Source organism: Gymnoscopelus microlampas (assembly GCF_963454915.1).
Source record: "Gymnoscopelus microlampas genome assembly, chromosome: 15".
Lineage (NCBI taxonomy): Eukaryota > Metazoa > Chordata > Actinopteri > Myctophiformes > Myctophidae > Gymnoscopelus > Gymnoscopelus microlampas.
Genome location: NC_139952.1, coordinates 391040 through 407991, shown reverse-complemented (window position 1 = coordinate 407991; position 16952 = coordinate 391040). Strand labels below are relative to the sequence as shown.

Genomic DNA, 16952 nt, shown 5'->3' with positions numbered 1-16952 from the left:
ACGTCGGAGCTCATGTAGTCATTAGAACATGTAAATAAATGTCATGGAGAGAATATTAGGTTCTTGCCTGTCTGTTAGCTGACTCATATATGTTCCTCTCTATGTTCTGAGCCCGAGGCACCAGATTCTTCCTGTCCTCAGCTGGGTCTCCTGTTGACATGGACTCTACACTGCTCACCAACACACAGAGAATGACAGAGACAAAGGCAGACATCAGATTCAATTCAGTGATAATTGTTCAGTTGGTCTGGGGTCAGGAAAACGGTGAGCACACAATGTATTGGTTCTGCTTTCTGTGTGATGTGAACACTCACAGCATGTTGACATTGAAGTCACGGCAGCTCTGTGTGATGTCTTCAAGCCAAGACATCCGCATGTCTGTTGCAGAGAGAGGGAGGGCTGTGATGCTGAGAGAAAGACAATGATAGGCAAGGCAAAGAGACAGAAAGAGTAGGGAGAAACATTGAGGAACACATATTATTATGATATTATGACATAATATTATATGACATATCTGTAACTGTACATGTGGAAACAAGCACCTACATAGGGATGCACTGAATGGAAAATGATTGGCCGAAACCGAATACTGAATATAGGAAAACAAATAATGTTTAAAAAAAACAATTGTTAGGCAAGAAGAACCTAATATTCTCTCCATGAGATTTATTTACATGTTCTAATGACTACATGAGCTCCGATGCAGCGGTCCTAAATGAATGTCTACGATTTAACTGTTCATTCAGTGATAAAAAAAAAATAGGAAAAAAAACACTAGTTTGCAAAATAGTGATGCCAGGTAATCCCATGAACCCTAGTGTCCCTATCTGACGTGAAGAACATAGCTGATATATATATATATATATATATATATATATATATATATACACACACACACATATATATATATATACTAGAGTTTCGGGGGGCTACGCCCCCCTCAACCCCAGCCGCGCACGGGGCCCAGCGTGGCCGTGTGTATATTGGGGGACCCAAATCGCCGGAGTGAAACTGTGGAAAAGTTTTTTTGAAAAAGGAAAAAATTTGAAGAAATAATATTTGTTATGTTTCAGGGGGTCCACAGGGGGTCCGCGGACCCCCTGATGGTCCACTGACCCCCTGTGGAGTGTTGGGACGCGCGGGGACACCCCTGGAACATTGCGGACCATTTCGGTGTTTTTTTTTTTTTCATGAAGGTGGTTGCTTGTTTCTGGCGCAGGCTGTGCAAACCTGGCAACCCAGCGCATGCTGCCGCACGTTTAAGTGGCGTAGCGTCATGAGGGTCAGTGGGGCCGTGGCTCGGTCAGTGAAGACCCTGTAGTGCGGATGATATGTGGCATAGAGGGGCAGATTGTAAATCCACAGAGGAAACATCCGTGGGCTACGATTGGTTCAGCGATGTGTGCGGTCGCCCTGCGGCCCCTCCTCCTCCACCAATGTGCAGTATTGAGAGCCCTGACGTCACAACAATTGGAGCGATGGGCACTGCACTGTGGTTGGTTAGGGTAGACCTAGGGCCCAGGTAGAACTCAGTTAAAGCCTGCATGGGCAAACCCAGTTAGGACCCGCCTTGGTCCCACATAAACATGGCTAGTTGGGGCCCACCTAAGGGCCAGGTAGAAGCTACTTATAGCCTGCATGGGCATCGCAGTTGGGACTGAAGTGGATGCCGCTGACATTGCTGACATGGGGTCCATATGGTTTAGCCCACCTTGAAAGCATATGGGAACTACGCTGGCATGCTGGCTGTAATGCAAACGCTGCATCATACCTGCAGTGTGTAGTTTGATGTTGTGTGTGTAACAGATATACCTGCAGTGTGTAGATCAATGTCCATAGGAAAGTCAATGCCCAGCAGTGTTTTTTTTCCCCAGCAGAGTTTCTAGTGTCTCTGTGTCTCTCTGGAAGAGGTTGCACATGAACTCTGCAGCCGCACTGAGGCGCTCCAACACAAACACTCTGACATTAAGCTCCTTCACACAACAAACATCAGCAGCACGCTGCTGTTTGTCCAAAAGACACAATATCTCCTCTCCCACCGACGTCATGTGTTGATTTATCGACAGCCGTACAGACTCCTTTTGACACATTTTACGTCGTTTATCCAGCTCTCGCTGACTCTCCACATCGGGTTGTTATTTTGCTGCGATCAAGTCAACGATGTGAGAGATTAGCTATGACAGACGGACGGACAGGGGGTGAAACATAGTCTTGCGCCATGCCTTTCGGCCTGGCGGAGACAATAAAAAACCGAAAGTAAAGGAAATGGCCATTTCTGCAACAGAAGTAGTCAATAAACTATGCTATGAAAACATGGGCCACATTGGCAAAGAATGTAAGAAAGAGGCAATGATGTAGAAAATAGCCGATCTCCAAGCGTACAAAGCCTCTCAACGTGAGGCGTTTCGAGCTTGTAGATCGGCTATTTTCACAATATTTACTTGTGGAACGGAGTCAAACAGAATGGGGGGGTCCCAGATCAAGTACGTGTATTTGGGGGGGGGGGGGGGGGGGGGGGGGGGGGGCGGCGTGAAAGGGTTGATAAACACTGCTGTAATCGGAGCGAAATTATCTGAAATTACTACATGACCATAATGCAGCCTAACATGTGTTGCACGGGGCGGTCCTGCCATTACGTTAGTTACTGTAGTTGCTGTGGAGCTACATAGTTCTCCAGAAGACACACACAAACATACACCATCTACAATGGACGAACTGAGCAGCAATATAGACATTCACCACACGAACGTGCATTGTTGACAAAGTGATTGCACAGCCGCTGCAGGCATGACAACCAGGTTAGCGTTAGCGACATGGCAGCTATCACAGCGCCCTGTCCGTCGTGCTGCAACTGCCTGTGATGGCTACAGCAGTAACAGCAAGCTGTCTGCGATGCCATTGTCTGGAGACTGCTCTTAGCGTGACACGACCAATGAGAGTGAGCGCTGTAGTTGTTGCTAAGATACGGTGGCGTCTCTGCCCCATAGCTTGTAGATCTCTCACACATGATTGGCGTAGGCTGCGTTGCCAGGTCTGACTTTGTGTCTAAGCAATGGTCGGCTTATTTTTGCGCGCCTTTGGGCTCGTTTGCATTGTGCGCACGGCAGCGCTTGTTTAGCGTACGTCAGCGCGACGTGGCAACGGACGTGGCAACGTGAAAGGTGATTGGCTGGTGAAAAGAAACACCCGACGTTACACCAGAAATGGTGCCTGGAGAAAATGGTGTCCAAAAAAAAAGTTTGGAAAAAAAGGAAAAAAACCCCGCAGCGGCTGCCTGCTGTTGTGGTGATGAGGTCGTGCGCACGGTAAACGGTACGAAGCGGGCTCCCCTTCCGTTTTGTCCGACATTTGGTGAGTAGAATTAATTATGTTGCGCGGTGGAAACGGTGTAGTGAGCAGTGAGATGTCCCCTACGCGAGGCGTAAATTCAGCGCGGCCGCCGTGGCGAGTCAGTAGGCGACATGTGGTCTGGCGGTGCGTTGTTTATTCGATAACAGAGCTGTGGGGTGTCGGCACCGAGGGTGCGGAAGTTGCTCGGCATTTATATAGTTAGATATATCACACATATATAAATGAAACCATTTTTTGTACCATTGCTGGCTGTGCCTCTGTTATAGAGCTACATGATTATGGCAAAACTTATAATCACTATAATGGATCTGTACTGAGATCAGTTATTTAAATTAAAACATAATATGTATTTATTGTGTATAATTATTGATTTATCACTAATTAAATAAATATGAATTCAGGAAATTAAAACAAATATTGAATAGCCTAACAAAGGGCAATATGTCTGCAGTTGCATTATTGCACATAGCCAAAATGCATTAATGCCCCCTTTGTTTTCCTATTACTATACTAACCTACTGACCATGATACTAACATAATACTGACCATGATACTGACCATGATACTAACATGATACTGACATGATCCTAACATGCTACTGTCAGTTATTTTATTTGGTGTTATTATTTTATTTGTATATCACTTTATTCCTATTTCAATGACAAGTTGATCCTTAATGGTCAAAACAAATATCAGAAATGAACGAAAAATTTCAGAATTAGTTGAGTTAGACTTATTGTCTCCGTCAGGTCGAAAGGCATGGCCGAGACTATATGTTTTGCATCCTGTCCGTCCCATCTCCAGCACAGTTGGCCCGGTCGCTGCGAAACTGTGCACACACACTTCCTGGAGCCAAAACTAAACCCAAAGCCAAACCTCTGCCCCACATTTTTCAGATTGGCCTGTTATACTGCCACTAGGAGGCCAATTTTTGCTAAAAGAAATGTTGTGCCTCAAAATGCCTCAAATCATGAACGCAGCATGCAATTTATGTAAAATGAGGAAGAAATGCCACTTCAAAATGTTCAAATCAGTCTCATGGTGGCGCTAAAACAGGGCGATTCGCATTTTTACCTATAACTGCACCGATCTGCGTGAAACCTTGCACGCACACTCCCTAGAAGCCAAGGAAAGGCCTTTGCCCTGCATTTTTCACATCTGCCTTTTAGAGTGCCACCAGGAGACTGTCTTTTGTAAAACTTCTTTTTTTAATATTACTCCTTCAGATTCTGTCCAAAAATCACGCAAATCGGTATACAGTATCTCTATAGTCATGTGATCAAGACGGATGTGTCCGATATTTCATATTCCATCCTAATTGGCTAACATTGGCTTCCAAAGTGCAGGATAGGTCTGTTTTGAACAAAATGCTGCAAATCATGAATGCAGTATCCGATTGCCATCAAAGGCCTAAGAAGAAATGGCATCCTTTTCACATTGGCCTATTATAGTGCCACCAGGAGGCCACAATAACCTACCTGACCTGATGGAGACCTATTCTAGTTGCACCTGTTTTTACTCATAACAATGGCCATGTTATGGCCAAGGTCTTCGGAATAGCAAAATTACCTTTCACGGTCGAATTCATCCAAAATGGTCATAACAATATCAGAAATTAATTCCACACACCACAATTAGTCGAAATGAAGGTATTACGTGTGTATATAACACATAACTCGAAAACAAAAAAGGTTTGATTTTCATCATAGCCAATGGCGGACATATTTGATTTGGCCATTGCGCCAATCGTGGCAATATGGCAGACAAGCACCTTGGTGATTTTTTTTCTTGTCTAGGGACTCACTGACTCTCTGTTCAAGTGAGAAATTCCCCCAACATCAAATTGCGAATGGGTCTACAGGATAGGTACAGGACTATACTGCATTCAATAATAACAATGCAACTAAATCAATAGCTAAAGAATATATATATTTTTTTAATAATGTGCACATGAAAATTATGAGATCACTTTGTCATGTTATAGTGTTTTGTATATTGCATAGTCACAGTGTTATAGTGTGTATAGTGTGTATATTGTATATATAGGATTGACATACTTTGTGTGTAGAGGTCTAGGTTCATTAGTGACGTCAGGAGGTTTTCCTTTAGACCAGTCACTCTTCATAGACACACAGCTGGATGTTGAAGACTCTGGTCTGTCTGTTCCCTCCTCCTCTCTCTCCACACACTGACTCATCGTTTGGTCTTTATTAAACCTGTCAATGTTACAGTCAATGAAATAGATAAGAAAACAGGAAATGCTGAATACATGTGCACAAGGCATTAGTGGCATCATGCCCATTGAACGGTGACGCTACTATTATGTTATACCGGTATGTTAGAAACATTTAATAATGTTTCTAACATACCCTTTCCCTGTCGCAGTGGTAACCAACTGGTACATTGCGATCAGCACGTCGATTGTAAAAGCCGTCACAGTAGATCCCAATACGGTCCTTCTGGTCGATCGACACGGTCACGACTTTTTTCTGTTCTGGCCCCACAGTGGTGGAATGAACTTCCCACTGATGTCAGGACAGCAGAGTCACTGCCCATCTTTCGCCGCAGGCTGAAAACCCACCTCTTCAGGAAACACTACCCTTCCTCTTTGCCTGGCCTACTTGTTGTTAACTAGTTGTAGGAACTATTGTTGTATTGTTGTATTGGATCTATTAGCTCGTGCTCATTTGATTTGGCTATTTTATCTCATGTGTTTATGAAAGTAGATAGCTGATATATTCAGGGGTGCACATAACTGGTGCGCAGGTGCGCATGCGCACCCAAAATAAAAAATGCGCACCACATCAGGCGACGCAAGGCGCTTTTGCGCACCAACAGCTGGGACAGGAATTTCCAAGCTTTTATTTTTTAGCAAAACTAAAAAATAAAAGCCTGGAGATCGAGGCTAGGAATTTACTTCCTGAAGCCACACTCACACAATCACTCTAAAGCACCCGTCGGCCCCATGTACAGCCATTAGGCACAGGGGTAGAGATATGACTCGCGTCGCCTCGCATCGCCTCGCATTGCCTCGCTCCGTGCAGGCAGCCAGCAGCGGCTGTTAGAGGCACTCGTCACCGATGATGAACGCACCGTAATGGTGCAAAATATGCCGTGAACGTCCCAATCTGGCGGATAAAATCAGCGCAGCAGCACAGGGCACAAACCTTGGGGGCTTTATGTAACAGCGTGAGAAAAAAAAACGGCGAAAATCGGCGGAATTTAGAAGCAGAGCGTCCTTTTTTTCTCCCCCCCCCCCCCCCCCCCCCTTGACAAAACTGTCCGGTGGGCACCGTGCTGAACCCCCCCCCCCCCCCCCCGTTGACAAAACTGTCCGGGCTGAACCACCCCCCCCCCCCCCCCCCCGTTGACAAAACGGGACGGGCGCCATGCGCACCAAGTCACATGTCCAGGTGCTCTTCTGCGTACCAGACCTAAAAAGTTATGTGCACCCCTGGATATATTGCACTTTTACCTTAGCGCTAGGTATACTCTTGGTTGCTTGTTTTTACAGGAAATGCACTTAAGACCTCTGGTGATTAGTAGTTTCGTTCCCTACCTATGTTGAATGCACTTATTGTAAGTCGCTTTGGATAAAAGCGTCTGCTAAATGACTGTAATGTAATGTAATGTAATGTAATACACATTTAGATTTGTGTATTGTGCGGCCATTCATTTCTAGACAGGGCCGAAAATGGAAAATTCCCCCTGGAAAACAATGTGGTAGGCATTTTTGAGTAAAAGTACTAAGTGAGTTGTTTCTATATGATTTTTAGGCGCTGAATCCATTTCTGCCGGATGCCAAGCTGTAAAAGTCTTGGTTTAGGCATAAATATCGAGAAATTTGCATAATGAGCAACTTAATTGCCAAAAACTGGGAAAAGGCTATAATTTAGCTTTTAATTAACTTATAAAGGTAATCTAAGAGTTTAAGTCCATGTTTATGATGTCCAGAAATCCTACCATGGTGCAATCATGCTACCTTTCCTTATTAGCATAAATTATGCAAGAATTTGGTAAGGCATTACAATTTGTTTTTCTCTTTTAGTCCTAAAAGTTTAGCTCTCGAATCTAAGTCTATGTTTTAATGTCCACTTACTTAATGGCCTTACTAGACTCTAATAGGCTCTATTAGGCTGTACTAGGCTCTTGTCAGCCCTGTAGCCCCTTTGCACTTGAGATTAACCACTGTGTCCACGGGCAATAGTTTTACATGGGTTTGTGTCCACCGGCAATAGTTTTACATGAAAATGTTTAGGCTATAGTATAGTACTGCCCCATACAACCTAACAGAGCCCAGCACAGCCCACCAGAGCCCATTATAGCACACCAGTCCGGCACATTCCAGCACACAAAGTCCAGCCCACTGGGAGAATAGCCTAGGGTATGGGGGTAGTTAAATGACTGTAATAGGCTATACAGGGCTGGGTCCAGCTGGAATAGGTTAGACTAGAATGTTCTAGGTCTTACTAGACTCTAATAGGCTATATTAGGCTGTACTAGGCTCTTGTCAGCCCTTTAGCCCCTTTGCACTTGAGATTAACCACTGTGTCCACGGGCAATAGTTTTACATGGGTTTGTGTCCACCGGCAATAGTTTTACATGAAAATGTTTAGGCTATAGTATAGTACTGCCCCGTACAACCTAACAGAGCCCAGCACAGCCCACCAGAGCCCATTATAGCCCACCAGAGCTAAGCAGTCCGGCGCATTCCAGCACACAAAGTCCAGCCCACTGGGAGAATAGCTTAGGGTATGGGCGTAGTTAAATGACTGTAATAGGCTATACAGTGCTGGGTCCAGCTGGAATAGGCTAGACTAGAATGTTCTAGGGCCTTACTAGACTCTAATAGCCTAGAAATGTTCATGTAAAACTATTGCCGGTGGACACAAACCCATGTAAAACTATTGCCCGTGGACACAGTGGTTAATCTCAAGTGCAAAGGGACTAAAGGGCTGACAAGAGCCTAGTACAGCCTAATAGAGCCTATTAGAGTCTATTAAGACACAGAACATTCTAGTCTATTCCAGCTGGACCCAGCCCTGTATAGCCTATTACAGTCATTTAACTACCCCCATACGCTAGGCTATTCTCCCAGTGGGCTGGACTTTGTGTGCTGGAATGTGTCGGACTGCTGGGCTCTGGTGGGCTATAATGGGCTCTGGTTGGCTGTGCTGGGCTCTGTTAGGTTGTACGGGGCAGTACTATACTATAGCCTAGACATTTTCATGTAAAACTATTGCCGGTGGACACAAACCCTTGTAAAACTATTGCCCGTGGACACAGTGGTTAATCTCAAGTGCAAAGGGGCTACAGGGCTGACAAGAGCCTAGTACAGCCTAATAGAGCCTATTAGAGTCTAGTAAGACCTAGAACATTCTAGTCTAGCCTATTCCAGCTGGACCCAGCCCTGTATAGCCTATTACAGTCATTTAACTACCCCCATACCCTAGGGCCTAGGCTATTCTCCCAGTGGGCTGGACTTTGTGTGCTGGAATGTGCCGGACTGCTGGGCTCTGGTGGGCTATAATGGGCTCTGTTAGGTTGTACGGGGCAGTACTATACTATAGCCTCGAAACTTTCATGTAAAACTATTGCCGGTGGACACAAACCCTTGTAAAACTATTGCCCGTGGACACAGTGGTTAATCTCAAGTGCAAAGGGGCTACAGGGCTGACAAGAGCCTAGTACAGCCTAATAGAGCCTATTAGAGTCTAGTAAGGCCTAGAACATTCTAGTCTAGCCTATTCCAGCTGGACCCAGCCCTGTATAGCCTATTACAGTCATTTAACTACCCCCATGCCCTAGGCTATTCTCCCAGTGGGCTGGACTTTGTGTGCTGGAATGTGCCGGACTGCTGGGCTCTGGTGGGCTATAATGGGCTATAATGGGCTCTGGTGGGCTGTGCTGGGCTCTGTTAGGTTGCCGTGCCCTCTTTTAGCCAGTGGATGTGTAAAGTGCATCCGTTCTTTCTTAGGCGATGACCATCCCTGCTACAAAGTTTTGTGGCGTTATGTGAAGCCATTTGGGAGTTGGGTGTCTTTTTGCGATTGACCACGCCCATTGCCCCGCCCCCTTATGGCCGAGGGGCATGGGAAGTTAATTTGGTTCATCATCAGCCCATGCTACACCCTTCCACCAAGTTTCATAAAAGTTGGCGCAGTAGTTTTTCCGTAATCCTGCTTACAAACAGACGCTCAGACAAACAAGTGGTGGTGAAACCATATCTTCTTTGGCGGAGGAATAAAAAAAACTGGGACCCTTATTTCACTGGCATCCGGTGGATTCTTATTGGGGACACATTGAACTTTGAAAAAATGCTGGATGCCAACTTTTACTCAAAAATGCCTACATGGTTACAGAATTTTCCATTTTCGGCCCCGTCTATTCAATGAAAGTTAGCCGACACTGTGGCGCTGGCTTGAAGCCCAGTTTGTTGAAGCTGTCCTGTGAGCCAATCAGATCTCAGTAAAAATGTGGATTAGTCTAAAGAGGGAGTGGTCGCTCGTTTAACCCCTCAAATTATTGAAAGTGGACAGACCCATGCTACTAGGAGTCTGCAGTCTGCAGACCGCGTCTTTTCCTCTGCAGGCAACATTGTTAACAAAAAACGCTCAGCACTCGCATTCGGGAAAAATATATATTCAATATTTGGCAAATTTTTAAGACCAATATTCAAATTTAATGTCTGAGAAATGTTAACCGCCCTAGTACTGACCAGCTGTCAGTTAAAATGCAGGAGGTGTTTACATTTCCTACAGGTGGAGAATGTTGAAAATAAATGTGACATTGAATAAAAAAAATAAATAAATAAACCAATCAGTTGAGAATATCTAAATGTGAATATTCTTTGAAATGTAAACTCGGTATTATGCATTAAAGAGAAGATATCTGTAATATCAATTCATTTCATGTCCCTGTTTTTTGTTTAAAAAGTGCAAACTTTCTATTTTTCCTAACATTTTGACATATTTATAAATGTTTTCCTAATATTTTGGCATTGATTACACAGCTATCCGTGTTTATCCTTATTGTATTTAGACTACTAGCCTTTGTGTGGTGGGTGTATGCACATACTGTCTGTTAGTAAAATGTTAATGTCTTAGTCGTGGTATTTTTTGGAACACAATTTATGGAGGGAGATCTCGGCTCACACATTGGAATAAAAAGTGCATGCTCATGGGCTTGAAAAGGTTGGTTACCACTGCCCTATAGCATGGGTTTTCAACTGGGGGTCCGGGACCATTAGGGGGTAAATGGTGCATTTATATAGCGCTTTTATCCAAAGTGCTTTACATAGATTGTGCATTACATTCACCCATTCACACACACATTCATACACCGATTGCGGAGGAAACCATGCAAGGCACCAACCTGCTCATCGGGAGAAATTAGGGGTTCAGCGTCTTGCTCAAGGACACTTCGACACTAACTCTGGGGTCCAGGCCGGGATCGAAGTGGGAACCTTGCGGTTTCCAGTTGCCTCTACCCGGCCACTCTACCCCTGAGCCACTGCCGCCCCAGAGGGTCCTCTGACCTCCTCCTCAGAGTTACAATACAAGCCAAGTCTTTGTGTGATAAGAAGTTATTTTTCTACATTAAAGGGATATTTCATTTTCAAAACAAATTTGGGTCATTTTATCATCTGCTTTTGTGAGCCCCCCAGAAGTTTTTAAGTTGCTTGATTCAGTATCTAGATATTTGATATTCATTTTATTAGACACACCCCCTTCCTGTACACAAACCCATTATAACTTCAAACTCCATTTTTAACATGTTAGATTTATCAAAAACACCCGTCCCTGGTTCTGGTGACTCATCCTGCCCTCCTAATATGTGAGGGGGCCGTGTTTTTCCGATTACTTTTTTCATTTCTTTTATGTAATTTTTTAATTGTATTAAAAACATTTATCCCCGCCCCCCCCCCCCCCTCATAGTCTCATAAAATGAATATCAAATATCTAAATACTGAATCAAGCAACTTAAAAACTTTCCGGGGTGCTCCCAAAAGCCTGAGTAGACGATAAAATGACCAAAATATTTTTTTTTAAAGTGAAATATCCCTTTAAGCACTTGAACCACTAGCATCCGTATTCTGACCGTAACAGCCTGCAAAATAGCAGATATATAAGCTTGTAACGCGCTGTGACATGTTGTGAGCTTGTAGATCTGCTATTTTTGGTGAAGAGGTTTAGTGTAGAGGGGAAAAAAGAGCAGACCAAGTACAGAGCCAAAGGTCAGGTTTGCTAAGTATTGAGGGTTTAAGAGGTAAAATGTCTGAAAAAACACATTGACATGAATCCAACATTTTATTAGAAAAGAAAATGTGTGAACAACATCTCACCCGTATATGAATGTAGTGGAGGACTGTGTTTACTTCTTCGTCTTCGTTGTAGTTTTATCGCAGTTGGCATCCAGTCAGATATGGTGCATTACCGCCACCTACCTATATCTGTGGCTGCGTCACAATGCAACTAAATAATAATAAAACATAATTTAATAAAAAATAATGTCCACTCAACGTGACTAAAATAGAAAAAATCCACTCATAGTAATCCCATTAATTCCCAGTTCGCAAATTGTCCACTCTTTTCCTGTCCATATACAGATACCCCTCTCAGCTGATTTCTCCTTTCCTCCTGTTGTTCTACCACTCCTGCCTCGTTCCTTTCTTCACTACCCTCCACTCTCTTCACTGCTTCAGCATAGGACATTCACCTCTTTCCTGTTCTATTCTTGTGCACTTTGACCTCCTTTATCTTCCTGCGAACTGTGTTTACTTCCTACTGAGTTCAGGGTTGCCAGATTGTGTGACAGAAACAAGCAGCCAGGTCTATGAAAACAAGCCCAAAGGAAGCAATAGGTCACATGATCACACGCACACGCACACACACACACACACACACACACACACACACACACACACACACACACACACACACACACACACACACACACACACACACACACACACACACACACAGGCCAATAGCAAAATGATTTAACAATATAGCATCAACATCAGTTTTACAACTTACACTATATACAACAGCTATTTGAAAATAGCCGATCTACAACCTCACAAATGGGGAGAGTGGGGTAATGCGAGACATTTTTTACATTTTCTCCCCTCTAGGTGAGCTAAAATGATATATCAGTAAAATGTTCACATTTCCCATACATTTGGGATGTTTCCTAACAATGGAAATTATCAGAATGTATTCAAGACAAAGGGCAGTGAAAATATGATTGTTTCAAAAAAAGTTTTTTGGTGTCTCACTTTACCCCAGGTCTGGGGTAAACCGAGACAAACCAGAAAAATCAATGGGGTAAACTGATCCACTTACTTTTTTCAGTTTAAAACTACCATAAAAACACATGTTCTAACAGTTAGAATACCGACAGCTAGCTTGACAACCACACATTCCAGAACTAATGTCAGACTAGTAACAGAATCATGGCAATTGGTCATTAAGCACATTTTGCTCTACACAATTGGAAGGTGTCTCACTTTACCCCAACCGAGACAAACCAGTTTTAACCAATCAAACCAATATTAGATTATCAAACCAATTGGATTATCAAACCAATATTAGATTAAACTATGTTTAAGTACTAAACTTAACTTTGAGACAGTTTCCCACTGTACCCCAAGCCATTTGTCTCACTTTACCCCACAGCCACATTTTGATGAAAAGGACCACTTTTAGCAATTCTGGCTAATCTTCAATTAGCATTAATCACATGGATGTATAGGTTTGTAGTTCATCAACATGCATGACATACGTTTTTCTACCTGAATCAATTTTCTTTGACACAACAGCTGATTATGTTGACAGCCCAAAAAATTACTTTTACATGCAAAAAACATATTTTAGTGAAAAAAGCATGCTTACTACAGCACAATGAGGTCCTCTCCTCCATGGTAAGTGGGAAATGGGAGGGGCTTCAAAATCTAATGGTCATATGACCACACAGGTGTTGTGGTCAGGTGATAAGGGGGGTGTCTCACTTTACCCAGTGTCTCACATTACCTCACTCTCCCTACTACTGTTGTTTCTACTACTACTGTTGTTTCCATTGGGTCTGTGACCACATACAATAATTTGGGCACCCTTGACATGAAAATGTTTTGACAACGACTAGTTAACTTCATTAGGAAGTCCAAATAATAAGCAACTACACTTTTAGAAACAAGGGCAAAAAAAACTGCAACCCACAGCTACCAATATGTAAAAGCCACTTGACAGAATAACAAGGCCAAAGTGGCTTATAATAAGCAGACATGGCAACACTAGTGCTGTTCTGTGTGTATGATGTTTCCTGATGCACAGCATTGATGTCATAACATTCAGCTTGGTGCCACATCAGAGTTGAGGATGTATTGTACCTTTAGTCCAGGGGCCAAGCCATATTTTGGTACCACCTAAGGTGACCGTAAAGTTATTGTATTTTTGTCTTCCTACATGTCTCTAGTTTATATTTTGGTATGATAACCCTTCCAATCTTGTAGCTTAATGGCAGTTATCACTACCTACCGGCTAATGTATCCGGTAGGAGACACAAAGTAGAATCTTTGTGTCTCCTACACCCAGGCATCAAATTATTGTGACAAAAAACTAAATATATCCATGTATTCAAGGCTTCATGGGGTGTGCAATTGATAGAAAATAAATATTTTTTTGGGTGAACTCCTCTTTAGGTTTCCCAGGGGGACTCTCTACCCATTCAGCTATGACCACCCTGGACCGAAGGAGGGTAAACTTTTACAAGCTTATGGATAGCAGTCTTTTTGCAAACACCAAAAATCTGAGAAGTTATCAATTGCACACCCCATGAAGCCTTGAATACATGGATATATTTTGTTTTTTGTCGCAATAATTTGATGCCCGGCTGTAGGAGACACAAAGATTCTACTTTGTGTCTCCTACCGGATACATTAGCCAGTAGGTAGTGATAACTGCCATTAAGCTACAAGATTGGAAGGGTTATCATACCAAAATATAAACTAGAGACATGTAGGAAGACAAAAATACAAAAACTTTACGGTCACCTTAGGTGGTACCAATTTGTGAAAATATCAGTGTTGGCCCCTGGACTACTTCTACTTTTTATATTATATGTACTTATGTTATGTGATGGTTTTGTATCATTATGAGTCAAACATATTCTTCTCATTTTGGCATAGATCATTCCTCAAAAAGTCACACACACCCCTTTCCCTGTGACATTGGTTTCTTCCAAAAGTTGTGCAACAGCATGTATGCCAGACAGTGTGTGTGTGTGTGTGTGTGTGTGTGTGTGTGTGTGTGTGTGTGTGTGTGTGTGTGTGTGTGTGTGTGAGAGAGTGAGTGAGTGAGTGCGACAGACAGACAGACAGACAGACAGACAGCTAGAGAGAGAGAGAGAGAGAGAGAGAGAGAGAGAGAGAGAGAGAGAGAGAGAGAGAGAGACTGGACTTTTACTTGTAACAGAGTGTTTCTACATTGCAGTATTGATACTTTTACTTAAGTAAAGACATTGAGTACTTTTCCCAGCACTGTCAGTTTATGAGAACACATTTTCTTCAGAATAACGAACAGTAAAAGCTTAGGCCTACTACAAATGGACACTTCAGAATAATACCTCATAACGTTGCTCAGTCAGCTGACCTGTTCAGGCAATACATCTAAATACTGTCAGGCAGAAACCCTGTATGTATCTCCATATGTCAACTTTTTATGTTTTTTTGTAAATTAATTTCCCACTTCATCATTCAAGAGTGGCGCACAAAAGTAGCTGATCTTCAAGGTCACAACCTTGTAGATCGGCTATTTTCACTACTTTTAACACTGCGCAAAAAAAACAAGAATCCCTAGATATCGTTGCCCAAATATTACCAGATATGATGCAAATATGATGATATCCAAATGGGATACTCTCCGAACAGTATTTGAAATATATTTCATGCTCGGAGCATATCAACTACGGATGTGGGACCACTTTTGTTCCTGATAGAATAAAAGTGTATGTAGAATATGGAGTGTATCATCCCAGATACTGTATATTATCACATGCCATATTCGGGAAATAATTCTAACCAGTGTCTAAAATATTTCATCAGAAATGGACAGCTGTCATATATGGAGAGGATTCGTTACTCATATCCAATGTCAAGATATGACCACTATCCATAGCCATAAGTCCAAACACCAGTTGCAGCATATGTCAGGATATTGTATTGATACGACCTGTAACCATATTTGAAGTCCAAACACCACTTGCATATGATGTCAGGATATTGTATTGATATGACCTGTATTCAGAAAAAACAAATAACGCACATCCTCTTGGTGCTGAGCTTTAACTGTAAAAACAGTAATAATGAGAAAAAGATAGGGCTCGCAACTCACTTTTGTGCTCCAGGTTTTTATTCAAACAAAACAGCTCATGATACGACGTTTTGACCCTTTCGGTCTTTTTCAAGTATAAACAAGAAAGCAGGAAATGACCTATTTTATGCAGAAATGAATTATTTTGGTTACCAGCCCCACCTGGTGATCGGGGGCGGTAAAAGAATTAATAAACATTTTATCAAAAGACAACACTTCATCTTTTACATTTTACAAAATATTTTTAGAACATTTTCTTGATTTGAACAGTTTTTTAGAAAAAGACTTTAGTAAAAATATACATTATTTTTTGAGAAATGCATGTTCTGAAATGTATTTCTTGAGGAATACTTTTTGAAAAATGTTTGTCAACAGATAGTAAGCATAGACCTTATTACCTGTCTGTTGAATCAAATGAATAGAGTCTACTACTTTACTAAAGTATTTTTCTAAAAAACTGTTTTAAAAAATCAAGAAAATGTTCTAAAAATATTTTGTAAAATGTAAAAGATGAAGTGTTGTCTTTTGATAAAATGTTTATTAAGTCTTGGTACCGCCCCCGATCACCAGGTGGGGCCCAAAATCATTCATTTCTGTATAAAAAGAGGTAATTTCCTGCTTTCTTGTTTATGCTTGAAAAAGACCGAAAGGGTCGAAACGTCGTATCATGAGCTGTTTTGTTTGAATAAAACCTGGAGCACAAAAGTGAGTTGCGAGCCCTATCTTTTTCTCTTGATACGACCTGTAACCTGTCAATTTTCATGACCTATCAATATCAATTAAATATCTCACCCAAAACAGGTCCAATAGCAATATCTGTAGTAAATATGTTTTATATGACAAAAGGTGATGATATATGCTACAGATATTGCCATTATTCTACTCGAAATAGGGTGTCATTATATTCCTATATACTGCGTTACGTCATATTCATACATTGTGTATGACAAGCAGATGAATATTTCATCCATATTTGTTTGGATATGGCTTATGTCAACCAAACTTTCAATATGCATCGGAAATGGTCCGTATTCTTTAGCGGTTCCAGAGTAAAGATATGACTTTAAGTGATATATGAACTCAATATTTGACACATCCAGATATGCCATAGACTTAATCAGTATTCTAGAAGAATATTGTGAACAGATATATCCAGATATGATCTAAGGTCATTTACGGAATACATACATGACAAAATTAAAATGTTGCTCATATCCTAGTACAATATAT

The 16952-nt window shown here is 42.1% G+C and overlaps 1 protein-coding gene across 1 annotated transcript; it reads right to left on the bottom strand.

Moving 5' to 3' along the window:
- Positions 1–55: 55 nt before the first annotated feature.
- On the bottom strand, positions 56–11757 carry LOC311061243 (histone acetyltransferase p300-like; the record flags this gene model as incomplete). Its single annotated transcript, XM_084079798.1, has 4 exons — positions 11696–11757; positions 5409–5567; positions 315–407; positions 56–170 (listed from the first exon to the last, which is right to left on the bottom strand). Exons 2-4 carry the CDS (start codon positions 5546–5548, stop codon positions 56–58), a joined length of 348 nt encoding a protein of 115 aa, XP_083935924.1. The 5' UTR covers positions 5549–5567; positions 11696–11757.
- Between the last annotated feature and the right edge of the window lie 5195 nt (positions 11758–16952).